Here is a 27,276-nt window from a genome sequence, read left to right as displayed (position 1 = left end):
TACAGTATAGCCCTTAAGGTGATGTGTGAGAGAAAAGTACATTGGAGATGGTGGATGGACGACAACAACAACTGTTCAGGTCTTTGTTAAAATCACTGACCCCCAATTTCTATTTGAAAATTACAATTGGCAAAGAAATGCACCGTGACAGACATTAGTTCGGGCTGTAGTAGTGTGTAGGGCACTGGGGCATCCGCCGCCCAATATCTAAAAGAGGTAAAGGTCATAAATGACCAGTAGGGGCATGAGTGCATTCGCACCATATTTTCTTAAAGTTTCTGTATCATGTTTCCCCCTTATAATTTGAGGCCTACTACAGCTCTTCAATTATAAAGCTCACCTCCTTTTTAAATTTTCGAGATGGGACATTATGTTATCTGACAATCTTGAGCATCTTTTGAAATTTTACTCGGGGTTATTCGAGAAAGGATATTCTGTGCTATCACCGTCAGCATCTTCTTTTGAAATTCTACTTGGGGGTTTTGGAATTATAACGCCACAGCTCCTCACAATATTCCTGTCTTTTTGCTGTCATGTTGACTAGAAGTTTGTTGTCAAAGCAGCCTTGCCATATCTTCAATTGTATTTGACATCCCTTCCTGAGTTACATCTGATTTCAGATTCTCAGGTAAATGCTTCTGTAACAAGATAAAGTTGGAAACCTTTGTAGGCTAGGGTATAACTACTACTAGCTGAGGCCGGTAGCCGGGGGGGGGGGGGGGGGGGGGGGTGGAGTGTTCACAAGACTGCTCTAAGGAAGGAATATGGAGTACCACTGTGAGCTAGGACCTAAGAAAAAAATGTTCTGCTAACGAACCCCCCTCCCCCACACTCAAAATCCTGGATACAGGCCTGTGACTGCTATCCCTTAAATGGTGTTCAAAGTTTTCTGCTTCTGCTATCACACTAGTGGATCATCACATCCTAATAACAACTAAACATGAATGTAGTCAGAAAAGATGATAGTGTCTAAAGGACAGTAATTAAGAAACACTATAATGTGTTTGTTTTTAGTGCTTAGAGGTAGAAATTGCTTGGACTACTATACATCTAATGTGCTATCCTTAGAGGTAAGAATGGCTGTTGACCACACTTAAAATGCTATTACTTAGGGTTAATATTGATTTTGCCGACGATCACCGTCTGTTTTTTTATGGGAATCCCTCCCCACTGGGTTTCTGTGTACTGTAAAAACTACAGTTGTGATGCTGGACGCTTCTATTGAGTTCAGCAGAGTTTGAATACTTGTTTGAACATCTCATTTTTCATATAAGGTAATTGAGCTTGAAGGCTTCATTAAACTAAATTGGAGGATGAAATAGTTTCGTTGGGGAGATTCGGACATATGCTTAATTTAGACACAATTATTTTTATGTACTATTCCAAATAGTTGCAAATGAATGCAAATGAATCATTATAATTTTTCTTTGTTAGTTTGCATTTGGAACGGCACATGAAAAGAACAGCGTTTGTCCTAGACCTAGGTGACGTTCGACTTTTCACAAAATTAAGAAATGTAGACGTTCAAAAATAACTGTGGGTTACCATTACATGTGCATGGTGCTCCACTCGGGGCCTCGTGGGAGCTCTGCTGAACAATTATTATTAGGTCAAAATGGCATACGCACTAATTGATATTCCAAGCTCGGTTTCTGACTCGGTTCCTGACTTGGTTTCTAATGCACTAGTCATTTGAAACCCCCACCCCCATGGTCCCGGGAAGTGTGGGGTTGAGGTGAGGGTTTAGAGCACTTTCAAATGAGAATCTGTCCCGAGGGGGTGGGGGAATTGACAGTTTTTTACTCTAAGACTTATCCCCACCGTGCGGGTTTGGGACAAGTGAATAGTGTCACAAGTATCATGTTAGTTTCTGGCTTGAGACTCTTCTGTAGCAAGCAATTCCATGTATTAGCGTGTGGCATGCTGCACGGCGACACGTGCAAAAACGAATATTAAAAAAATAATGCCAGAAGAAGATGATTTATTTTTCCATCTTTTTTTGTAACTGTTATCTTCATAGTAATTGGTACAAATGTACTTGCTGAAGTGTACTGGCTTTGAAAGATAAAAAAAGCTTATTACAGATGACTTGTTCTCGGGTAGTTGGCTATAGTTTGCATCCCAAGGGGTAGGGGCATTAAACTGCTGTTTTGTCCTGAGGGGGTGGGGGCTTTTCTCGGTTTTGTACAGGGTCTAACCCCCACCCTTCCCCGGGACCATGGGGGGGGGGGGAGGTTCAATTGACTAGTGCATAACTCGGTTCCTGACTCGGTTCCTCACTCGGCCTTTACTTTGTCTCTCTTACGCTATGCTCTCACCTGAGTGTTATTGGGGACTTGTTTATCAAGCTGTTCTTTGGGTAGAGTCAATTCTGGCTGCAATGAGCTGAAGTCGTCATTAACATTATCTATCCATTTCTCCGTTTGGTTCTTCAGCTGGAAAAATGGAGAAATAGATGATAAGCTTAAAATTAAAATTCGAATCTAAACAAATTTTAGATTCCAAGAGATAAAACTACTAAAAATGCAAACCTTCTTCTTCGGGATAATTTTTTCCTTGGACTTCTTTACACAGCCGGCTTTTTTACCTTTACCAGCACCCTTCCTCACAGTCACAGCGAATGTTTTGCTATTTCGATCCTTGTCTTTCTCACGTGTTTTCTTGCCGGGCGCCATTTTACCGGCATATACAGATACCGCTGTCTTTGCCATCCGTAGGCTCACAAGGTAACGTTGCACATCCGGGGTATCGGAAAGGCTGAGGCTTTTGCGCATGCGCTGTAAAGCTTCCTGTGCCGCACTGTTCGACTCTAGTTCTTGTTCGGGAACCGTGCGAAACTTGGACTCAAAGGCCAATTTTCCCCCTGATTTTGGCGATTTCAGGTAAGAAATTCCTTACTAGAGCTAGAGCAATATCTCGTTCACCTTATTCGGTGACTATTTATTGGAGGCACTGCTTTTGAGTGTAGGGAGCTTTGTATGAACGAGTCGAATCGTGTTCTCTCCAAACTAATTCCTTTCTCGATGGGGGTGTACCAGTCTCGGAGTTTCAAATACTAGTTCAACGTTTTTCTTCGTGTCCTATCGATTTACCGTGGTTCTTAGTGGTAATTAGTACTTGCAATAAGGCTTCTTCTTTTTCTTAGTAATGCGAATTTTATTAGATGTTACTCGGTCTTCACTTATTGCCCAAATATCTTACTTTCGGCGAAAACTTCAAGTAACTACAAATTTGTACAAGTTATTTCGTTTATGAATGGATTTCGAAGGCTTGCAACTAGTCGAATAAACCATTAAGCCAAGTCCTCTGAGGTTTTGCATCCATTTCCTTCTTTAGGAAGTATAGGGCATGCGTACATTGGCGAGAATCAATCTGTCGCTTTTGATTTCGATTCAAAACATGCAGAAAATCTAGTACCAGGCACTTTGAAACACCGGTCTTTTATAGATACTTATCGATTCTTTACGCAAATTGATTGCCTGTATGGATTTCTACTAGTAATGATTATCTGAACTATAAACAATAGTAGAATTTGTTTCGCCGTTCAAATCCTTTTATTTCCCCCGAAATTCGTATTCTACCTATCTCGAGTTATTGTTCATTTCACAGTTTGCTATTACCATCTACACGTTTAACTCTAAATTGCTTGCCCAACATTTTGGTGGGTATTCGATGTCTCTATTATACTCTCAGAATGTCATAGCACATTTATGTCTATACTGTCAAAACTCCATTTCCTGTCTAGTTTAACACCGTTTTAGATATTCTTTATTTGTTTCACTGCAACTTTGGGTTGTTTCTCTAAAGAAATATGAATATTATTGTGCTTAAAACCACCTTAATATCTCTTTCGCTAAATACAAAATCAGGCTATTTTAGGCACACCAGAACTTTACATTTATTTTTCCCTGGCTTTGTCTAACCTAAAAGATCACTTACAAATTAGGAACAGTCTTTGGTCACTTCAGTAGTTTTGTTTATTGGATTCTCTTCTACTAAGAGATTGTCAAATATAATTATACTAACCATGCTTACATCATTTTTATGTGGTCCACCTTTATTGGGTTATGGTTAAAATGATGGTTATTCCTACAGTGGAACCTGGATTTTACGATATGCCTCGGAGAGAGAAAATGTATCGTAAAATTGAGGTATTGTTGCAAAGAGGTCCTCAGTTTTACAATATCAAGAACATTCAATGAAAATATCCTTGTAGCGAGGTCCGGTTAATTATCAACTTTAAAAAATAATAATATTGTAACTGTACTCTATGCGAGACTGTACAGTTACTTAATGGAAGACTGTAAATTTGCATTTAATAAGATCTGTGAAGTCAAAAAATCGATGAACTGAACTGTACGTGTGTGGTATCTTGAGTTTTTCTCTCTTTGTTTATAGACATAATCTGTAACATTCTTGTATCGAGGTCAAAATTATGCTTTGAAGAACAGATATGTATCGTAAAATCGAGAATATCATTGCATCCAATATCGTAAGATGGAGGTAATTTCTTATGCATTTCACTGTATTTCCTCCGGGAGGAAGGAACGTCATCGTAAAATCGAGGTTATTGTAAAATCCAGCTTCCACTGTATAATGTGTAAACAGTATGTAATAATCTCAAAATAATTATTGATTTCCATTATGGTGGGCAAATGTACACGCTATCCAAAGTAGTTCCCCTATTTCTGCCATTAACATCTTGATAAACATTATAAACAAACTGGTATGCCTTTGTAACTGAGCAAAATCATTAAAACATTAAATGAGTGCTTCCTGTGTTCTGATCAGTAAAAATGTCCATGGAGAAAAGAAGTCTCAAAAATTGGCAAATTTATCTTTGATATCAGATAGAGAGCGTGCTTTCAAACCATGTTAAGTAGTTAAAACTTCAAAAATAAACTTACCCTTCATGTGTAGTGTGATTTCTTATGCGAATAAGCTAGAAGATTTCCACATTTTAGAAGACTGCACATAAATTTTCTCTTGGACAAGGACCTGCTGTATATGTAAAATCAGATAATGATATACAGATAAATAGCCTAGGTTGTCTTGCTAATGTTTTACCTACGTGTAGGGGTGCCGCAGGCCTAGATCATCATGCCAGCTCCATCCAAGCTTAGGGACTTGATTCGTACCATAAGGGCCGCACGCACGGCTGCCGATGAGCGGGCTGTCATCTCCAAGGAGTGTGCTGCCATCAGGGACTCCTTCAGAGAAGAAGATAATGATTTCCGCTGCCGCAGTGTCGCTAAGCTGCTTTACGTCCACATGCTGGGTTACCCTGCACATTTTGGTCAGTTGGAATGCTTGAAGCTTATCGCGTCACCCAAGTTCACCGACAAGAGGATTGGCTATCTTGGTGCAATGATGCTGTTGGATGAGAGGCAAGATGTCCATCTGCTGGTCACTAATTCCATGAAAAAGTAAGCCAGTAACTCACAAATGTGTATGCTGACCTGAAAGTTTACCATTGTTTGCACTCAATTTTAGCACTGTAACTTCCAATGCTGGGATGTTGCTAAACAAGCCATACATGTTTTCTTGTTATGGCTGTAAGGAGCCCCTCCTTTTTTTCAATAGGAAATAGATCGACTATACTTGAAACATTACACCTTAATGTATTGCACATTGTTTTTTTTTACTGCTGTCACAGTGTTACCCTCCACCCCCTACTCTGAAAGTATATGAAAGCCCTGAATAGATATGCACCAGAAACTAGATGGTTAGGTAGAAGCTTGAATGGAACAGAGGTGGCTATTAAGAATGGGGAGGGAAAGTTACTGTAGTTTGAATTACCCTTCTATTTCGTTCTTTGGGAGAACCTGTTTATTCTATGGCTTTGGTACACATGCTATATTTAATCTACATCAACAACAAGCTGTCCCTGGTCATGGTAATGTTTATACTGTATGCTCTGGTTTCTTTTTAGTGACATGAACCACAGTAACCAATTTGTTGTCGGACTTGCAATGTGTGCTCTTGGAAGGTATAGTATAAAGAACTAATTCTAATGCTCTAATGCAAGGTATCAAATGTTCACATTCTTTCTGTGGCTTGCTTGCTTCAAATTTTCAAATTTTTCTTTTCTGTTCGTAATTGTACTGTTTGTTGTTCAACTGATTATTGATCTTAAACGATTTATAGAATTACAATTATCTTATTTTGTTTCCCTTTAGTATTTGTTCACAAGAGATGAGTCGAGATCTTGCTGGTGAAATAGAAAAACTTATCAAGTCCTCAAATTCATATTTAAGAAAAAAGGTTTGTCAACTGCTGTTGGTTAATTATATATATATTTTTAGATGTAGTATGATGGAATTTTAAATCTTGTATATTCTCTACAGGCCACTCTTTGTGCTACTAGAATTATTAGGAAAGTTCCAGAATTGATGGAGATCTTTGTTCCTTCAACAAGATCTCTGATTAGTGAAAGAAATCATGGTAAGTGATTTTTAATGGATGGGAGGTGGGGTGGTTTTTAAAGAAGGGTGTTTGGGTGATAAGGTATTATCTAAACAAATACTTTGTGGAAATTACTGAACTTACAGCATTCGTTTCAGGGCCGTTCCCAGAATTTTTCTTGAGGGGGTGTGAATTCCGAAAAAGTGGAGCTAAATTTTCCGGGGGTGCAAGGGAGAGTGGGTTCTCTGATAAAAATCTGACCACCCCTGAAAAAACAAAAAGGGATATTTTATGCCTTTGCAGTATCTCCACGGGACATTTCTTGTCGGATTTGACTACATACCAGAGTGATCTAGTTTTGTCTACAAAAAGCACGTCTATTGAGAACCGAAAGTGGACAGTCTGCTGTTGTGGGGGAGGGGGGGGGGGGGGTTGTGTTCGCACCCCCTGCACCCCCTGGGTACGAGCCTGGGTTTTTTCATTGAGAGCAGCTTCTGTTCTGGGGTAGCTCCAAACATGTATTAAATATTTGTGTACAAAGCAACTTGCGCTTATCCTCACCAGGGTTCAAAACAGGGGTGATAGTCGGCTGTTTTCTTGTCTTTGCTGGCTCTGTTTTTCTGTATTCCCTTCTCATATTTTCAGTATGCAGGCTTTTCACCCCACCAGAATCCACAAAGCCGGCAAAACCTAGCAGATCTAAACACATTATTTTTAATCCTGCTCACTGAGCCCATTCATCAGGGATGAGGCACATTATTTCCATCTTAATAAAGTGGTTGAGTAACAGATAAAAAGCTTAGTGGGCTACCGTTAATGCCAGTCCTAATGGCAACAAAGGTATACCTTAACATGGTCTTGTGCATTTTCAGGTGTACTGCTCACAGGCATCACCTTGGTAACAGTTATGTGTAAACTCAACACTGAAACTCTACAACACTTCAAAAGAGTGAGTTAATTACTGTTGAAGCGATCATCTCTGATAACAAACACAATCACTGATTGAATAGGGAACTTGTGCTAAGAAATCAAATAAACTTAAGTTGCTTTTTGTTGCTGTTATTTTGCCGCTAAAAGCCTGAGCGTGGCTAATTTGCCACCCAAAAAGTCACCTTAGACGCAAGTCCCCAATTTACCTACAAATTCTGTAATCCTAAGCTCTCGTGAGCAACCACCTACTAAGTGTGACCAGCTAAGGGTTGGGGCTTACAAGAGCTTAGACTATACCAGTGTACATTCAGCAGGTCTGTTCTCAAATAGCCTGAAAGTCACCCTCAGTTTAGATAAATTCTTGTTTAAATCTGAAACTCTTTCAAGGTTCTTATTTTTGCACTTGTACTGATTCTGCTTTTCCTCTCCAGCATGTACCTACATTAGTGAAAACACTTAAAAATCTTATAATGTCGGGCTACTCGCCAGAGCATGACGTATCTGGGATTAGTGACCCCTTCCTGCAGGTGAGATACAGTTTATCCTTTAATTAAACATACTGTGTTGATATATGTAATCCTGGTGCCAGATAAAGTTCTGCACAGAAATTGTATAGAATAAATTGAATACTAGCAAGTGCTACAGTCGATTTACAAATCATCATCATCAACCGGCTTTGTGACTACTGTATTTACTCATGTGTAATATACACTTACGCACTTATTTAAAAAAAAAAAAAACATCAAAAAGTAACTATATATAAAAATCCTAGATGAGAAGTATGTATGTATGTTGAAAAGTATTTTTTTTACCTCTCAAACAAGAAGTTTAATGTATAATACGCACCCCAATTTTGGGGGTCATCGTAAATATGGTATGTGACAAGCCTGCATGTAAGCATGGGTAAATACCACTAAAGCGCCTAGCTGCATATATTAGCCACCACATAACTTCAAGCTTAGACTTGGTGACTAATATATACAGCTTGGCGCTTCAGTGTTTTTTACCCATGCTTAAATGGGGGCTTGTCACGTAGTCGCCAACCTGGTTGACAACAACGGTTGGTCAACTGTACACAGAATGTATTCTCAATTTTTTTAGACATTCTCCAGCTTACTATTCCCTTCATTTTATTAATACTGAAACTGTTTGACAGTTGTTAATGTAAAAATGAGTACTTCTTCATAATGAAATGTATGGATTTCCCCTAAATGCTTGTTTTAGCACCAAGCTTCCAATAAGAGCCCTGCTTTGAATTATTACCCTCCTGTAATATGTATATTTAAGCATTTATACAGTATTTTTAATTTTTGCTCTATCAATTATTCAAGGTCCAGATTATTCGGCTGCTGAGAATACTTGGAAAAGACGATGAGGAGACTAGTGAACAGATGAATGATGTCTTGGCTCAGGTTAGAAATTGCAGCCAAGTCTGTACTGTACTACTGTTCCTGAATAAGCATGTGTGTCTGTAAGGGGTATTTCTTATTAGGGTACAGTACAGAAACAGCCTTGGACAACACTGTGATGAAGCTTTTTCTTTACATGTTTTTCACACCACACTTACATTATCAGAGACTAAGCGAAATGATGTGGGCCATGCAGTAGGCTAGTAACACATTACTGAACATCCCCCTTGGGAGTTGACATCAGCTTGTTTCCTCTAATTATGTGTTAATGTGTTTATCATGGGCGGATACAGGACTTCTCCTGAAGGGCATCAACATTTATGGGGGAGGGAGCAGGCGGAAGGTAACTGGTACTCAAAGGGGAGTGTTTCTGGTACTCAAAGGGGAGGGGGTGTAATACATTAGCTTCTTTCTTGGTTTAAACGGTTGGGGCTTCCCTGCTAGTCTTTAGAAGCATATTAAAAAATGAATATTGTTTGTGTGAAGTAGCTTGTGGTTTCGCCTCTCCCTTTCTGTTTGGTCAAATTTCCAGAGGAAAGATCTAATGTGTGTGGTTTTTGTCATATCTCAGGTTGCCACCAACACAGAAACGAGTAAAAATGTTGGCAATGCTATTCTCTACGAGACTGTGCTTACTATCATGGATATAAAATCAGAAAGTGGTCTACGGGTCTGTATACTATTCCATTCATCATATTTTGCATTAAGACTTTCTAGACTCGCCCAGAATTACGAAAAGTAATGTTCTAGATTCATCTAGAATTAAAGAAAAAGTAATACACAAATTCACACTTGCATTATAAGGAATGTGTTCTAGTTTGTTTTCTACACTATTCAGGTTAAAAATAGATTCCTTTGCCCAATGATTATTGAATTACACTTAGTTACTGACTGCTAAAGTGGCTTGATGAACAACATTCGCCATTATGAGGGCAAAGGAGTTCTGTGGATTGCTACAACACATAACACAGATTTCTTTGTAGTACTGAAAAAGTTTTGGTGTAAAAAATGCAGTACTTGCAAATGTATATTGTGCAAAAACTAGTTGTCTTCAACTGCACAGATAACTGGATGATCTGTTTTTATGGCTTATGACCTATTTAGATGTAATCTAAAATCCAAAACAAAATATCAAAATCTTAAAAAAAAAATATGTAAAAAATGTATCATATATATAAACAAATGTTATATTTTATAAAATGCTATTGAATTATTGCTCATCCTCGTGCTGTTTCACTATTTGCAGGTCCTAGCCATCAATATCTTGGGCAGGTTTTTGTTGAACAATGATAAGAACATCAGGTCTGTGGAAGGGTGTTGTAACAGCTGGGCATGCCCTGTGATTAATGTCATTTATTAGCTCTATCTGACCTAAAGGGGTTGATGAGCCAACATTCGCCATTATGAGGGCATTATTTTAGATCTTGTTTATTACCTTCCACTTGTTGTTGTGTGGGAGGCATAGCCTGTTAAACAGACTTTTGAAAAGCCACCCCCCCCCCTTTCTCCCCCAGAAAAGCTCCTAGAAAAGCCCTTTGCAAGCTCAGCTTCTCCATTTTTGGCTCAACTAAGCTCAGCTATTCCAGCTCGGCTAACTAAGTTAAGCTATTTCAGCTTGGCTAACTTAGCTAGGCTTTTACATTTTTTATGCAACCAGCACCTGTTGGATAAGCTATGGGAGGCACAGTTGCTAATATTATCAACTCTGGCTATAACAAACACCCTCACATAAAGGAACTGTAAATTAGGGTACCTTATAGCAAGAGTCTAACAGAATGTAATTTTCTCTTCATAATAATGAGGTGTACATAACAAAAGTTGTACCTTTTATTTATTGTTGTAAGTGATGTACATACAGTAGGATGCTTAATAAGTTGTTTTTAAATCGAATATGTAGTCAAGCAGAATCTAATATTAAGCTTTTAGGAAACTATACCTTGTATATAATTCTATTAATTGCAATTTCAGATATGTTGCACTAAACACACTATTACGGACAGTTCAGGCGGATTACAACGCAGTCCAGCGCCATCGTAGTACTATATTGGACTGCTTGAAGGACCCTGACATCTCAATAAGAAGGTTTGTGCAGAAGTAGCAAATAGCGGTGATCTTGAAAACCAAAACCTGTGTTATGCATTGCTTCACCTTTTACAGCAATTGATTAAAGTCTTTGACATTTGAAGCAGTACACTGACCTACAAAGCATGACAAATAAAACCCCCACAAAAATATTAGAATACTTTTTGGCTGCACAAAAAATTAAAATGCAAATGGTTTAAACATGCCATCATTGTGTGAAAGTTTCTGTGTTGGTTTTCCCAATTTTATTGTGTAATATCAAAACTTATTTGTGTTACTTTTGTGTGCCCTGTGATTAATGAAAGAAAATAATAGCTCTATCTGACTAGAGAAGTTTGAAGAGCCAACATTTGCCATTAAGAGGGCTTTCTACCTTCTTGCCCTTACCAGAAGCAAAGCCTTGATTTCTTGTGTAACATTATAATTGACTTTTCCTCACTTTTAAATATTGCAATGTTCACTCTTTTGCAGGAGGGCTATAGAGTTGTCTTTTGCACTTGTGAACTCTAGTAACATCCGGGGGATGATGAAGGAGCTTATATCATTCTTAGACAAAGCAGACGAAGAGTTCAAGTCTTATGTCACATCCAATATATTTGAAGTTGCTGACAAGTAAGGATTCATCAACTTGTATCACACAAAACTATTTTATTGAAATACAATATTTAAACACATCAGTTGAGAGCTTGTTATCTAAAATACTTGTCTCCGTTTTACTGTACTCTTTCTAGGATAAACAAATACAGAAAATGATACTCGTGACAATCTTGTTTACCTTACTATTTTGGTAAAAAAGCACCCTTGTTGCTGTTTCTAATTGGTGTGTCACTGTACTCTTGCTTGGATTAAGAAAAAAAAGAGATATGATACATTCAACAAAATATTTTCAAAATATGCACACAGTAGCTTGAGTTCTTTATTGTATTTTGATCAGATATTCACCAAGCAAGAGATGGCACATTGATACAATGATGAAAGTCCTTACCACCGTGAGTATGATTGTTGCAATTTGTCTTTGATATGTAACATTCAACATACAGTCTAACATGATCCATTGCATTCAAACCCGCATTGTCACCAGTTCACTTCCGGTAGATTACAGTATGTAACAATCTCTTATAGTTTTTAAGAAAAAAACGAAAATATTTCAAAATTGTAAAAGCAGTGTGTCTATTGGAAATTTCTTCGAAGATGATAATTTAGAGGGGATGGCCTGTTAAATAGCGTGGATTCTAATAGATTCTTTTGTCTCTTATGGTTGAGGTTTCCGTCGGCCCCCCGGAAGTAAACTGGTGACAATGCAGCTTTAATTCTCAACAGTGCAGTGTGTGTTTGTTTGCGTTATGTATTGTTTAGTGGGAAAAAGTTATTTTTTTTAGTTGTTTGTTTTTACAAAATCTTGATGTGCACATTTTACATTAAAGTCCATATAACCTTTCAGAGTTGATAGACTTTGTCAATTCTTTATATTTTCATCTTCCAAATGGTATGTGGTTCCTATGGACCCTATAAAACACGCGTTCACGCGAATCTTTCAAATCTGTAATATTGAGGTATTTTGGTCAACTATCGGAAAAAAGGCAGTCAACTGAAAGGCCCGGGTCCAGTCATTTGTGACGTAGATCGAGATGTCAACCAAATTACATGAGAAAACATATGCGCGCAAAACCGGTTCCCGTCTTCATATCTTCTTAGTTATTGCTGAAGAACGTTGTGTGGTTACAACTTTTACCGTCGTCATTATATCTCCACCTGGTCAAATGATTATTTCACTTCAGGAAACAAATCTGCAAAATTTAGCAGATCTTTTTAGTCTTTGCATTGTTTTTGCATTGTGTGCGCACGCTGCATTTGCAATAAAAAATGGCGACATTCTCACAAGCGTGCGCTATTTTTGAAACCTACAACAAAACAATATTTTTTTTCGCATACAATTCTCAACTTTAAATTATTCTTTGCTTCATTTTTGGTAGCATTGCAATAAAAAACAATTCACCAATATTTTGTGGTATTGCTATCTCTGAATTTTAAAGGATTTAGGAAAATACGTTGTTTCAGGTTTTCCCGCCAAAACTTGGAATTATTCACTCGATTTAATCTCCTTTTGCGCGGCCAGGAAAAGTTTCAAAGATCTTTTGAAAATTCAAATTTCAATCAAATTCAATTCCCTTTTCAGAATTTGAAAGTTTATCTATGCTTTGTTTTGGCTAGATTAATATAAGTGAAAGGTTTTAAGAACTTTAAAAAAAGCAGATGCACATTTTGCATGTAGAAAAAATGTCCAGTGGAAATAAATCTGACATTCATTTGCCCTATGATTAATGAAAAATAAGCTCTATCTGACAAGAAAAGTTTGAAGAGCAAACATTCGCCATTATGAGGGCTTGTATTGGAAATATCATTTAACTAATATTTTGGGTAGCTCTTACTTTTTTTCCAAAGAACCTGTACATAGATTCATTTTCAAAGAAGGGACAAGCAAATATTTCATGTGAGAGGGCAAAAAAAAATAATAATAGCAATGGTAATGGCAATGGCGATGGCGATATGGCCATGGTCATGGTCATGGTAATAGTAATGGTAATAACAATAACATGCACGTGTTGGAAAATCCAGAATCATTACAATAAACAGTACATGGCACCACAGCCCAAGTGAAGAGGCCTTAAACTTTCCTGGCACAAGATGTTCGGTGTTAGTTTAGAGGAATGGCCAATATACTGTTGTAAATTATCCTATCATGTTGTCCATTTTAATTAGTTTTCCGTATTAAATGCAAATGCATGTAAATGAAGATGAAACGATTGACTTGATTCATTTTCACGTATTTGCATTAAATACTGCTCATGGATAATACGAAATTTGAACTTAGCCTACGTTATGTATGTTTAATACTTTTATATGGGATTGTGAAGGCTGGGAACTTTGTGCGAGATGACACTGTGCCACACCTGATTCACCTGGTGTCCACCTCCAGCGACCTCCAGGCTTATGGGGTACAGCAGCTCTTTAAAGCCATGCAACACGACATTAGCCAGGTAACTCATGGCAAGGGTTTATATGTACAAATAATGAGCAATTAAGAACTATCATGCAAGGCTCAATTATGTCATATAGATTATGTTCTTATTAACATACTTTATTTATATTTGGTTAATATGACATGACGGAAAAACCCTGAACATGCGCACTTCGAAGAGATGGAGAAAGAGATGAGTTCCTTGCATTTCGGACTGATTTTCCCTTTTCAAAACTCAAAAAATGAGTGGCCGAAATGCACATACCTGATTTTGGCTATTTAAGACAATTTTTTTTCTTGATCATCCTTGCGCTATGTATGTGCTCAGGAACGAAAACCTCAAATTTCAATGATACTTTACAAAAAGTCGCATCAATTTAAAGAAAGTCGCATTTGATATTTTGTTTGATATTACTCACTAAGTAATTTGGGGAATTTTCCGACTTATTTGATGTGAAATGAGCTTATTGGAAACGTCAAGTCATGTTTTTTCCGTCATGCCGGTTAATATAGTATGATGTACGCCACCAAGCCACGCCACATATGATTTGATCCTGTTCAGTTTCTTGAAACACTCAACTAATTTGCCGTAAAGGTTGTATTTTACATTTTCCAAAACAATATCGATCTATTTCTTTAGTTATGAGATCTGGCTCCAATGTTTGCTTCCTGTCGGATTGCCATATCACAAATTACAGTGATATTGAATTCTCATGGGTACCAACCTTTTGTAAGAGTTAAGGGGATATACATACTCCAGTAATGCCAGGACTACTTAATTAAAGTGGCTATTCAATGTTACTTCAAACATGTTAATAATCAATTCCTTTGCCCAATGATTATTGAATTACATTAGTTACTGACTGCTTCAGTGGCTTGATGAACAACATTCGCCATTATGAGGGCAAAATCCTGTAAAGCTGTTAGTCTTTCACCGCAAGGTGCAGTATTTGCTATAGTATGTGTTTTATGTATTGTTTTTTAGCAATCCCTGGTCCAGGTCGGCTCCTGGTGCTGTGGAGAGTATGGAGATAAACTCCTAGTGGACATCGAAGAGGACGAGCCTCTTGGGGTATGTGGATGTGTGTAACCAGACAAAAGAAAGTTGTCTCTGCATCAGTGGCAAACAAAAAGCTACATATTTCCTGTGATTTGAATAATATATTTTCAAAACGATTGTACTCTGACAATCCATTGTCGTAGAGTACTTGTGTCAAGGAGACAATATCTACTGAAGCTGAATACATTTGTTATTACATGCATTTGCTCATTTCTTGATAATAAAGAACTGTGTGTAACAGGGTCTCGAGTATGACGTTATTTTAAACAGGTTTATACAATTGCAGTGTCAATAGCATTCCTGTGTTACATTTTTGAGAGAAATAGTTTGTTTTCAGGAACTCAGTACTAATCATATTAATTAATTACAGTAATATATGTAATGCAATATTATATCTCCTTATCTCATACTCTTGTTGCATTGCTACTTCACTTTATGCGTTGGCTTATCAGGAGTGCTGATGCTGATATTAGTTTGGTTGTTGTATTACCCCAGATAACCGAGAATGATGTCTTGGATGTTTTGGAGTGTGTGCTGTACAGCAGTCACTCTACCAGCACGACAAGGGACTACGCCCTGACGGCCATCATGAAGCTCAGTACGAGGTTCACTACTTCAACAGAGTAAGTTTAACATCATCCTCAGGAAAAAGAAAAAAAAATAATTTATATAGCGCTTATACAAACCATGTTTTAATCCTAATGTATTAAGAATGTCTTATCCTGGAACTGAGGAACACAATCTTCTGGTAAGCTCACATACATGCAACAAGTCAAATTCAGGGCCGAGAAACAGAAAGATACTCTCCATGTCTCAACCGGGAATCGAACCCGTTTCAGCAGAGGTGAGAAACCCCATACCCTGATGCGTTAACACACTGGTCCACCCGTGATTCCTAAAGGAACCTGGGCTGGGGTTCTGTTTGGCTGTCTCACAAAAGAAAGCCTCTGAGAAACAGATTATTTCGACTTATTACAAGTTTAAAAGAAGAACTAGTAGCCATTTGAATAGTGTAAATAGTGCAGCAAATCATGCCCTTGTGTAAAAAAAAAATAAAAAAATAAGGACTGATATTGATTCCTTCATTTCCATTGGCTATTTTGGGAAGGAAAGTGATATATCTTTATTGAATTTGTCAAAGAAGTATAAAACTTCAAAGATGGTTTTGAAATTTTATAGCATTCTCTTCTGTTATTAATTAATTGAATAAAACATTAGAAGTTTGTGGCTGGCAACGACTCTTAACCACATATATTGCAAGTCTTGCCACAAGTTTTTATGAACAATTTTTTTTCAGCGGTTAAAACTTTTAGAAAGAAATAAAAGTTGTATCATAACACATAATGTTTCCCCCAGGCGTATCAAGTCGCTGTTGGAGAGGTTTGGCTGTAGTATGGACATGGAACTACAACAGAGAGGTGTAGAGTATATCACACTATTCAAGAAATACGACAACATGAGGTAATCTTTATGGCATTATCAAAACTAACCTGTACTTAACCTTAGGGCATCAAAACTAGCCTGTTCATAACTTTATGGCATTATCAAAAGCAACCTGTATATAACTTTATGACATTATCAAAAGCAATCTGTATAGTACATAACTTTATGGCATTATCAAAAGCAACCTGTACTTTGTGACATTATCAAAAGCAACCTGTACTTTGTGACATTATCACAACCAACCTGTATAGTATATAACTTTGTTAACTTACCAAAACCAACCTGTATAGTACATAACTTTATGGCATTACCAAAACCAACCTGTATAGTACATAACTTTGTTAACTTACCAAAACCAACCTGTATAGTACATAACTTTGTTAACTTACCAAAACCAACCTGTATAGTACATAACTTTATGACATTACCAAAACCAACCTGTATAGTACATAACTTTATGGCATTACCAAAACCAACCTGTATAGTACATAACTTTATGGCATTACCAAAACCAACCTGTATAGTACATAACTTTATGGCATTACCAAAACCAACCTGTACAGTACATAACTTTATGGCATTACCAAAACCAACCTGTACAGTACATAACTTTGTTACATAACCAAAACCAACCTGTATAGTACATAACTTTATGGCTTTACCAAAACCAACCTGTATAGTACATAACTTTATGGCATTACCAAAACCAACCTGTATAGTACATAACTTTATGGCATTACCAAAACCAACCTGTACAGTACATAACTTTGTTACATAACCAAAACCAACCTGTATAGTACATAACTTTATGGCATTACCAAAACCAACCTGTATAGTACATAACTTTATGGCATTACCAAAACCAACCTGTATAGTACATAACTTTATGGCATTACCAAAACCAACCTGTATAGTACATGACTTTATGGCATTACCAAAACCAACCTGTACATAACTATGGGACTAGTGGGAGGACATTGGGACATTGTGGCTTTTAGAGGCGTTACGGTAGTTCAGAGAAACTAAAATGTGCTAAAATACGGCAAAAATTCTAAATGATTGACGACAAGCATTGGCCAGATTTTTGTAAAATTTTGCATACATGTAGATCTATAAACTCGCTTCAAAAAGGTATCTTATTTGTTGTGAGTTTTGTTTTTCAAAATCAGATTTTGTTGCTGCCGTCAAAGCACCGGAAGTAGCCAAAGTTAGCATATGATATTTTGAAATAAAATTGTTATCAATGGAACATGTTATAGATCTAATGAGATACCGTTGGCGAATTCTTGCTCGGCTGACCACAAGACAAAGGAATTGTCAGAAAGTCCATTTCCCATTTTGACATTGCCTTTGTCCTATAGTCAGTCAAGCGAAAAGTCGTCAGCAGTGCTTGCATGTGCAGGCGCAGTTTGCACGGGGCTTTAGTGTTGGATCATCTTGCTAAAGACAACATAGTTTTTGTTGCGTCTTAAAACATTTTAACATACCAACATTCCCGTACAAGGACAGTTGTCTGTATGTCAGACTCCTACCTTGGTCGAGAAAGTTAATGACCAGCAATGCAACCCATGTTGTGGCTTATAGGAAAACGTATCACTTCTATTACTATCAACATAGTTGCAGGTACAAACCCAGCACAAATGGGCGAATCGAATTTCAAGAAAAACAGTTTTTAACCTCATTCGCTCACGCCGTCTTTTTTTATGATAATCAATATTTTCTTGTTTTGTGCTTGTGCTTTCGTTCTTATGACAATCAAGATCTTTTTGTCTACTTTTGCCATAGTTTTTATGAAAATCAAGATTTTCTTGTTTTACACTTGAGCTTTCGTTCTGATTCTGGGAATCAAAATGTTATTGTTTTGCGCTAATGCTTTCTTCCCTATGGAAAGCACAATTTCTTCTGTCGTGCTTGCGTCATAGTATGAACCAACCGTTGATTACCAAGGGGGCAGTAAATAGTATAAGCCAGTGATTTAAGTGCAGTATCTATATAATAACTTTTTATTAGTTGTTTTTGGTTGAACACTAAAGTGATCACTTGGGTTTTCCTCTTTAAGACCTGCGCTTCTGGAGAAGATGCCAGCTGTACAACAGAACAAGATGAATGGTGATGCCATGTCTAACGGAGAGGTCCTAGCTGCCCCAGAAATCGAGGAGAAACCAGGTACACTATTACTTCTGTAGATTGCCTCTGCTTACCTTAGACTTAGCGGTTCCCTATAAAGAATTGATACCACTTCTACCTGACTTCTTTACTTTTTTTTTTTCTTTCCATAACATTATTTCCCTCCCCCTAAGAACAAATGCATTCAAATAGGAAAACAATTGACTGGATGAAATTCATTTTGGTATTAGTGGTAGTTTGGTAGTAGTCTTTTTTATAGAGGCACCACAGGTAGCCCAGGCTTACGGCTAGTGTAGGTTTATTACAGAGTTTGTATGAGCGTACAGAGTTTGTATGAGCGAACAAATCTCGTTGAAATAAGTATACTGATTTGGAAATAAAACAGTAGCTTGACGTTGCTGCTACTCAAACCCGCCATTATTTGCCATTTTAAGCTGTTTTAGCCGCTGCGAAGTTTTCCCGTCGCCTTCTGTATATAAAATAGACAAGGTTGCAAACTCCGACAACCGCCAAATTCCAAAGTGCTCAACAAATCCACCGATCCTTTCGAAATCCAGACTCGCACGGCAAAATAAACCTCGCAGAATCATAGCACACATATTTATCTTTCCAACCATACCTTTTAATAGTCTATTCGTCCCCGTTTTACCGTTTGAGCTTTTGATTCTTTTGAATTTGAAAATATTCGTGATAGCGACGCTCGATGGGCCGTTCGTGGAGAAAAAGACAATACACGCTATGCCAAATTTTACCAGCCGGGGTAGGGTGCTTCGCATCAGTTTGACCAAGCGGCGCGACGGACGAAAAAGCCGTTAGGGATTTGCTAAAGAATAATAAACCTTCACTCGCCGTGAGCCTGGGCTACCTGTGGAGGCACCATAATGGTTCGGATAAGCGCCCTACTCCAAATAGCGCCCCCCTTCCATCCCCTCTAAACAAATCTCAGAAAATGCACCACTTGAATAACGTTGTTAATTTAGCTCGCATTGACATTGACATTACAACACGGGCCTATTCATTACTTCTTCAATTTTTGTTATCCATATAAGCACAAGTTCTGTTCTCAGTCCATACAGAAGCTGGTATTTTTTACCAAAATTAAATAAGCGCCCCTCTCCAATAAGCGCCCGCCTAAAGACCCGAAAATTAAATTAGCGCGCCGGGCGCCTATTCGGATCATTACGGTAAATGCAAATTTGACAATGGATAACTGTGCCTTGTACTGTAACGGTACCTAAATGCCTTGAGTTCACTTCTTACTTACTAGTCAAAATAGATAACGTACGTTTGACATTTGTATGCCCAATGATTAATGAATTAAAGTAATTTCTTGCTGACTCTAGTAGTATGCTGAGTACCATTCGCCAATATGAGGGTTTACAAAGTTGGTTTTGAAATAAAAGGGAAAACCAAGGTCTAGCTCAAATTGGGTTGATGCGAATTTCTATTCTGAAATAATCTCGACTCTCGACTAGAACATTGCACATTCCAGAGACGTGTTGGGGCTTGTTATTTGTAATCTAGTAAAAAAATGTATGTCCTTTCTCCTGTTAGCAGAAAAAGAACTAAAAAGTGTCCCTCAGAAACAGGAGGTAAGTACACCCATTTGTTCGATACCTTTTTTAGCTTTATTTCTTGCTATATCAAAATGTAGATCAGTTGCCAAGTCTAACCATATAGTAAGAGTTCTATAGATAAAATATAGTAAGAGTTCTATAATTAAATTATTGAATGCACCGTGGATTATGTTGATTTCCTTGTAATGTTCTTCTTTTGGAGTCGTTTTACCGAGTTACCGTGATGGCTCTTATACTGATCAACTCACTTACCTAAAAAGAATATCGTTTCACAAAAAGTTTCTATAATACATCCTTCCTGTATGTCCATTAATAGTAATAAAAAGTATGTCCCGCTGATTTTGTAGTACGCTGAGCATTATTTGCCATCATGAGGGCTGAGCGTGCACGTTTTCCTGAAAAAACATAAAAGTTATTTAATACTTTATGGCCCCGCACAAGTCCGGTGCTTCATAAGAATTTGGTAATGCCCAAATTAACTCGCCCATATAGACACTATTCAGGAAATGCTTTCGCTTTAAAAAAAATGTAGACGTTCATGTTGTCCGTAAATTTAATGGTCTTTTGATATTATTTGGTATGGTTGATATCCAATTGGCGTGAAAGAGCTGTGCTAGCATGGCTTACGCGGGGGTGACGCCCGCAAAGTACGCTGGATCTTGGAGCATGCTGTACCGAGGCTCCCCTCGGCCAGACGTCTATTTGTCTAACCTATTATGTTTTTTTCTAGTCGGACACGTTACTTGACCTTTTGGGCGGCGGCGACATCATACCAGTCAACCAAGAGACTACAGCCGTAGTGACTAAGCCCGCGGTATCTTCTGGAGGAGAATTGCTTGACTTATTGGGTGGTCTGGACTTCGGCCCAAGTGGTAAGAGTTTTGAGATCTTCGGGAAAACGGAGAAAACAGAGTTGCGGGCAGAAGAAACTAAGGGGGTGGATATTTAAATTTTCTGGAATGAAAAAAAATGTGTTGGATTGTCTTGTTCAAGGATCCAGTGTTTTTGGACTTGGTAGCGAAGAATTACGCAAAAAACAAAAGTTCTTCTGCACATCAGTCAACATTCCCAAATAGTCAGATCCGTGGCGCCTTAAGTCTACCCTGAAGAAGTCTTACTAAAGAGTCACGTGTCAAGTGCCAATTTTTGGCCACGTTATGGCCTTTTTCCATTAGACCCTCATTGGGAGCGTCCTTTCAGACCGCTGAGTGTTTGGATTTTTGCCCAATGATTAATGATACACAAGTTGCTGACTCCAGTAGATTGATGAGCAACATTCGCCATTATGAGGGCTGGAGTGTTGATATTAAATGTTTAGAATGAAAAAATATCTTTATTACAGGCAATCCAGGGAAATTTTGTTCGATCCGACTTGGAGGTACATATAAATTGATTTTCAATGATCATAATTTTTATTATTTTCTAATAAAGGAGTCCCACCCATGGCGCCTGCAGGACTAGGGCCCAGCCTACTCGACGGCGGGGCTACCCTTGGCCCCATGCCTGGCGCCACGCCAATGATGCAAATGAACGATACTACCCCGCCTGCCCCAGTGGCAGCTCCAGGGGGTATCCCATCGATCACTGCGTACGAGAAAGGCGGACTAAAGATCGTTTTCAGCTTCGAGAAAATACCGGACAACCCTTCGAATGTGGTGAATATCACTATGACCGCATCCAACAACCTCTCTATCGCCATGCAAGAGTTTGTCTTCCAAGCCGCTGTACCCAAGGTAATGCGTTGTTCGATACTTTTGTTGCAAATTGCACAAGGGGCGCGTTAAAGACCGCCAGTCACGCAGCCATTTTATGCTACCGCTCAATGGCGAGTCACAAAAAAGATTCATTTCCACCGGCTAATTGAAACGAGTTACAAGATATTTTTAATCAAATGTCGTAAATAACATATCAGACTTCATTCTCAAATTTTGAAGTTTGCTCGCGAATAAACCGCTGCATTTTCAATGTTAAACAACAACAAAGGAGTGGGTGATCTACATTCTTTAAAAGAAACGTGAGCAATAAATTCTTATGCTGGGTGATGTCAAATGGCTTATGACACGAGAGTGAAAACATTAAAAGCCATCGATTGGTTTAGACGGTCGATGGACTAAGAGCTATTACTAAAAGAGACAAGGATTCTGGATTCGCCGAGGTCGCGCAACAACGAATTTGGCTATAAGGCTAAGTTCAAACGTCGTATTCTCCATGAGCCGTATTCAATGCAAATGCACGCAAATAAAGATGAAACAATCGACTCGATTCATTTCCATACATTTGCATTGAATACTTCATGGATAATACGACGTTTGAACTTAGCCTAATTAATGTTCCGTGCAAGAACCTGTTAAGCTGGCGGCCAATGAACGCCGACATGTCCAAAAAATCTCAAGCAATTTCTTCTAAACCTTACTCTCTTCTATAAGTTCTGCCTGCATGTTTAGTACGAAAAGGTCATACATATATGGGAAAGCTATGATAAAGCTTATTTTCACAGTACAATGGGATTTTGCCTAGTAATTGCATTAATAATTACTTAAAAGTAATAAAAATAAAAAAAATTGTTTTTCTGTCCCAGACATTACAACTACAGCTACAGAGTCCGTCTGGCAACGTCCTACCCCCCAACAATGGCGGCACTGTCACGCAACTGATTAGAATAGCCAATCCGCAACAAGTAAGTTGATATTATGTGACCTGTCCCGTCACGGAAAAAAACAACAAGTTAATGTCACTCTGTCCGCATCGGGTAAGGCGATACTATTTTACCGGAAAAAAAAGGAACCATCTATGGGGGATATTTTCTTACCTAAAAGGAAGAAATTTTGATCTTGGTGTTTCCATTATCAAGGCAAATAATTATACTCCTGTGTTTATCTGTAATCAGCGGTATTGTCGTTGTTTGTATTTGCGTGGGCGATTTTCTTTGTTTGAATATGTTTTTGCTGGTGACAAAATTAACTAATGATCCAAATTATGCGTTTTTAAATAGAACTCCCTGTTTAATGAAAAGAGCTAGCCCAAGTAACTACATTTTTCCGCCTAATTGCCAACAATTTATTTGCTTCTTTTTTTTTTTTTTAGGAAAGAACATTTACAAACACTGCCCATACTCTGCTCATAGAGCTTTTAACTTTACTGATTTATGTCTCATCCAGTTAGTCTTTATAAAATTATATGTTGTTTCTTCAGTACAGACGCACTTTACGCTAAGCGATGACATTGCTACATACCCCTACAGTTTGTGACTACTGCTCAACTAATCGCCCCAAAACCTGTCTGGAAAATTTGCTAATTGCACTGGAACGTGCTTGTCTTGACGAACCTTTCTCTCCAGCTTCACAAATTCTTATTTTCTTCCTGTTTAATTATCCGGAGACTGTTAAACTGTGCTTGCAGCTAAATTGTTATACCATACAATAACGGCGGACTTTTTGCTATACAGACGTGCTTTCTATAGTTTAGAAACAGTACGTGTCTACTAATTTGTGCAGTTTTTACCGTGTTTCCTAGTGGTCTTCTATTTTCTCAACTACTAAAAAGACATTTTATAGATTGGAAAATTCTCTTTAGCGATATATCGTCTTTCGTGCGTCTGCAGTCATCAGAAAGCACTATGGTACGTCAGACATCTCTTGTTTTCCCAGCTGATGGTATCAAAAAATAAACCTGCCACACAAAAAAATGAGATAATAAACAAACATATCCGTCTCCTGGCAGACGAAATGGGGGTAATAAGGGGTTAACCTGCCGCGAAGAAAAATGGAAAAGAAAAATAAACAGACAACCGTCCTGAGCAAGGACGAAGGGACGGCTAATACAAAGAGATAAAAAAAATTAGTTAGCGTTTGGCTAACTGCGAATTGCAAAAAATAAGCTAGCCACCAAAGACAGAGACAAATACAAATAAATCAAGTTCATTTCTACAAAGCAAATGTAGTTAGAGGAGATTACAGTACACACTTCGCGTCCTTAATTTACCGTAAAAGTTAGGGTTTTCACGTCGTGGTTTGGCGGGAAACGGGTAGTTTCTTGGTGTTACGGAGCACCAGCACCAAAAACACAATGGAAGAAAAGCCAAAAAACAAAGACCTTAGAACGAGACAATGAAATAGGGTACAAAGGCCTTGGCCACCAAAAACAAACCTTCCCGTAACACCAAGAAATACCCAGAAAAAACGGCTGAAATTTATCAGACAGAACGCATTTTCACAGGATGCTATTCTGAATTCTGAATTCAATTCAATTAAAGGCACGTGTTCCTACGATAAAAAAAAAAAAACACGGGCACACTGCCGGCCTTTTTCACCAATCAAGTCTAGCTATCACCCCCCGCCTGGACTACATGAGGGTTTTATTCCGCCTAAAATCCACTGTGTAATATTTTATCCACTTCTTGTCCTAGACAGTGTCGGCGGTAGTGGCACAGAAAAGGCCGCCGCCTAAAGGAGGCTTTAATGCTGCCGCCTGTACTTAGGCTATTGCCTTATTGATAACCTTAGGAGAACGTTTATATGTCAAGGGCGCGTTTTTTCCCTTTCATTCTGGAATGGGGATGGTTGGTAGGCAATGTTCAGAATGGCATTAGAGTCTTCCTGCTACAGGTAGCCATTCCGGAATAGGAACGCGGGATAAACGAACGCGCCCTTTTTTTTATTCTAATCATTCTCATTCCGGAATCACGAGTAAAAAAAAAAAAAAACGCGCCCTTAGTTTAATGTTTTCCTATATGAGAGATTCTGAACGTTTGCGAGAGAACGAATTTAAATTTTGAACTTTCGCGAGACAATTTTAATTTTCTACCCAGAAAAAAAGACAGCCGATACCGAAAACCGCATAAGCCATCTTATATAACATTTTCTAGCAGGTACCCCTTATAATGTTTTTATTTGTCTCTCCAGAACCCTTTGCGCATGCGTATCAAATTACTATACACTCTGAATGGTGCTGCCGTGCAAGAGCAAGGGGAGATCAACAGCTTCCCACCCGGAGTCTAGCGCAATTGATGTGGCTATCGCTAGGGGCTATTTTTAAACAAAATCATGGTATAGAATGTCAATGAGTCATGAGACCGGCGTGAATCTCCTGCTAACAGTCTCAACATTGTACAACATTACTGATTTCCCACTTGCGAGACGCAAGGTATCTTAGACTGAAGAACACAAACCAGGTATTCATTTCAGTAGCTAACCCAATCCCATTATGCCACAGTGAAGGTGAGGCTTGATAATACAGTGTGATCCCAGAAAAGCTCATATCTGGAATCAATGTAAAATATTGCTAGGATATATTTTTCAGAATGGGGAGAACATTCAAAGCAAAAATAGGAAGAAAAAAAACGCATTTTAACGTCTGGGTAACATTCTTTACATGTCTGACATTGTGGAGGTCAGTGCTACATTGTGCGACACAGCAACATGGTGCGCAAACAGTTCTATCTTGTTTGGCTCAATACTTTACCTGCCCAGTGTTGGCCTATTTACAGAGCAGAACCACTTGGGTCATGGATCTTAGGGTGTTGGGTTTTGGCAGAGCCTATTGTTGCAATAGCAACCCTTCGAAAAAGGGCGTTGCTAAGATAATGTTCTATTAAAGTATAGCGAATTAAGACTGGCATCAGGTGGATATTCAGGGTTTGTCATGCTTAGTCTATGGTGTAACTATGCTTAAAAGTAAAAATCATATTTTGGTCTCATGCATTGTACAATTTACCATTAAAAGCTCACATTAAATTTTGCCTATATAGCTTCTGGATAGGTGATCTACAGGGTTCAATTTTTGTATGCTTACCCGCATTTCGGTGGTAACTTCAGGGGCGTAGCCAGGGGGTGACCCAGGCCCCCCTCTTTAGCAGTCAAAAATACAGTAAATGTATGAGATAATCTATAATACAGGAAAAAATGCTTTGAAAGTCACTTTTGGGCCCCCGCCTATTAATAATCCTGGCTAAGCCCCTGCTTGTGTTAGCAGTTGGAAGGAGGGCATCCCTAACGTGCCAGTTTGATTATTTCTTCATAATTTGTTATTTCCGTTCGATCTCGGGTAGCTAGCGACAATGTTGACATCGAGCCCTATGGCCAGGAACAACGAACGCACTTGTTAAGATTTTATATAGATAAAAGGCGTAACACCAAGATTCCGATGAAACTGTCTTCGATGTACACAGTTTCATCTGAATCCTTTCTTTGTCGTTGGAGTAAGTAGATCTAGTGAGTTTCTCTGTACGAAAGAAACTAAAACGTGGAAGGAATAGGGAGCTATTACAACAGCTCTATCTTACAAAGTAATGTCCAATAAAAACAAAAGAAAAAGAAACACTGTTGCTGTTTTATTTAACTTCTCGCTCTGGGGAACGCCCTTTGGGAACACCTTTTCACAGGCGAACTTTAGCATGTCAGTAGACTTTCCATCGATATCTTATTGCTCACACACATTCCTTCATCCAGTGTAACCTAATATATTCTACATTCCCCTACAACAAGCCAAATTCCCTACATTGTCCTAAAAGAAGTCCAGTATATCTGCAATCTCGACCTATTCAACAAGTCCATCTTTATTTCCCCGATTCCACAGCTTGTATGTAGTTTTCCATAAAACAAATCCAGCTTTGGTTTGTAATTGGCAAAAAAAGTACAAAGGCTGCCTTCTAACTCTTGCTCTGACGATGTGCTAACGCTCGAAACGTTTTAAACTACTGTTTTCACGGAGGCATAACCATACCAATTTGTTATTTTTGTTTTTCATGTTTTGACCCCGCTTGGGCAGACCGCCTTGTTATTCTACAGCTTGTCCTTTTTATCATGTCTTCTTTTCCAACCTTATTTAACCCTTAACAATCCAACTTTAGTTAAGATACCTACTCCTTTCAGTCCCCAGGACCATAGCAGGGGGTGGGCACTGGGGGCATGTACCCCCCAATATTTTTTAAAAAGTATAAGGAAATGACCAGTAGGGGCGTGGTTGTGCTCCCCTTATATTTTCTTTATGTTTCTGTATTGTGCCTCTCCCCCCACCCCACCCCCAATCTTACAATCTGCCAATCGTACAATCTACCCAATCTACGACTCTGGTCCCTCAACAAGTCGTGTTGAAGCTAGCACAGAACCTTTTCCTTAACAATTCCACAAAACTACATTCTTATTTCAGCAACAAAAACAACTAGCTAGCAGATTTGTTTCTAACTCCCTCATTGAAAAAATCAACTAGATTCTTGTATACACCTAT

The 27,276-nt window shown here is 38.4% G+C and overlaps 2 protein-coding genes across 3 annotated transcripts; one reads left to right on the top strand and one right to left on the bottom strand.

Annotated features, from left to right (window-relative positions):
- Positions 1–69: 69 nt before the first annotated feature.
- On the bottom strand, positions 70–2,877 carry LOC125559122. The gene is made up of 3 exons (XM_048721106.1): positions 2,532–2,877; positions 2,319–2,435; positions 70–638 (listed from the first exon to the last, which is right to left on the bottom strand). The coding sequence occupies exons 1-3, from the start codon at positions 2,772–2,774 to the stop codon at positions 555–557; spliced, it is 444 nt and encodes a 147-aa protein (XP_048577063.1). The 5' UTR covers positions 2,775–2,877; the 3' UTR covers positions 70–554.
- Positions 2,748–26,367, top strand: LOC5513793 (AP-1 complex subunit gamma-1). Of its 2 annotated transcripts, none has more exons than XM_032383335.2 (23): positions 2,748–2,882; positions 5,078–5,426; positions 5,933–5,989; positions 6,180–6,264; positions 6,348–6,444; positions 7,278–7,354; positions 7,767–7,862; positions 8,667–8,747; positions 9,316–9,414; positions 9,991–10,046; positions 10,713–10,826; positions 11,298–11,438; positions 11,761–11,815; positions 13,742–13,864; positions 14,831–14,917; positions 15,401–15,528; positions 16,262–16,366; positions 18,408–18,514; positions 20,033–20,067; positions 20,783–20,924; positions 21,484–21,785; positions 22,631–22,729; positions 24,954–26,367. In XM_032383335.2, exons 2-23 carry the CDS (start codon positions 5,101–5,103, stop codon positions 25,047–25,049), a joined length of 2,508 nt encoding a protein of 835 aa, XP_032239226.2. In that variant the 5' UTR covers positions 2,748–2,882; positions 5,078–5,100; the 3' UTR covers positions 25,050–26,367. The 2 variants fall into 2 exon arrangements, with proteins under 2 accessions (XP_032239226.2, XP_001634048.3); XM_001633998.3 differs by having other exon boundaries at positions 20,030–20,067.
- Positions 26,368–27,276: the final 909 nt, after the last annotated feature.

Source organism: Nematostella vectensis, chromosome 13 (genome assembly GCF_932526225.1).
Source record: "Nematostella vectensis chromosome 13, jaNemVect1.1, whole genome shotgun sequence".
Classification (NCBI taxonomy): domain Eukaryota; kingdom Metazoa; phylum Cnidaria; class Anthozoa; order Actiniaria; family Edwardsiidae; genus Nematostella; species Nematostella vectensis.
Note: the sequence above shows the minus strand (reverse complement) of the source record. Positions and strands in the feature narration are given on the sequence as shown.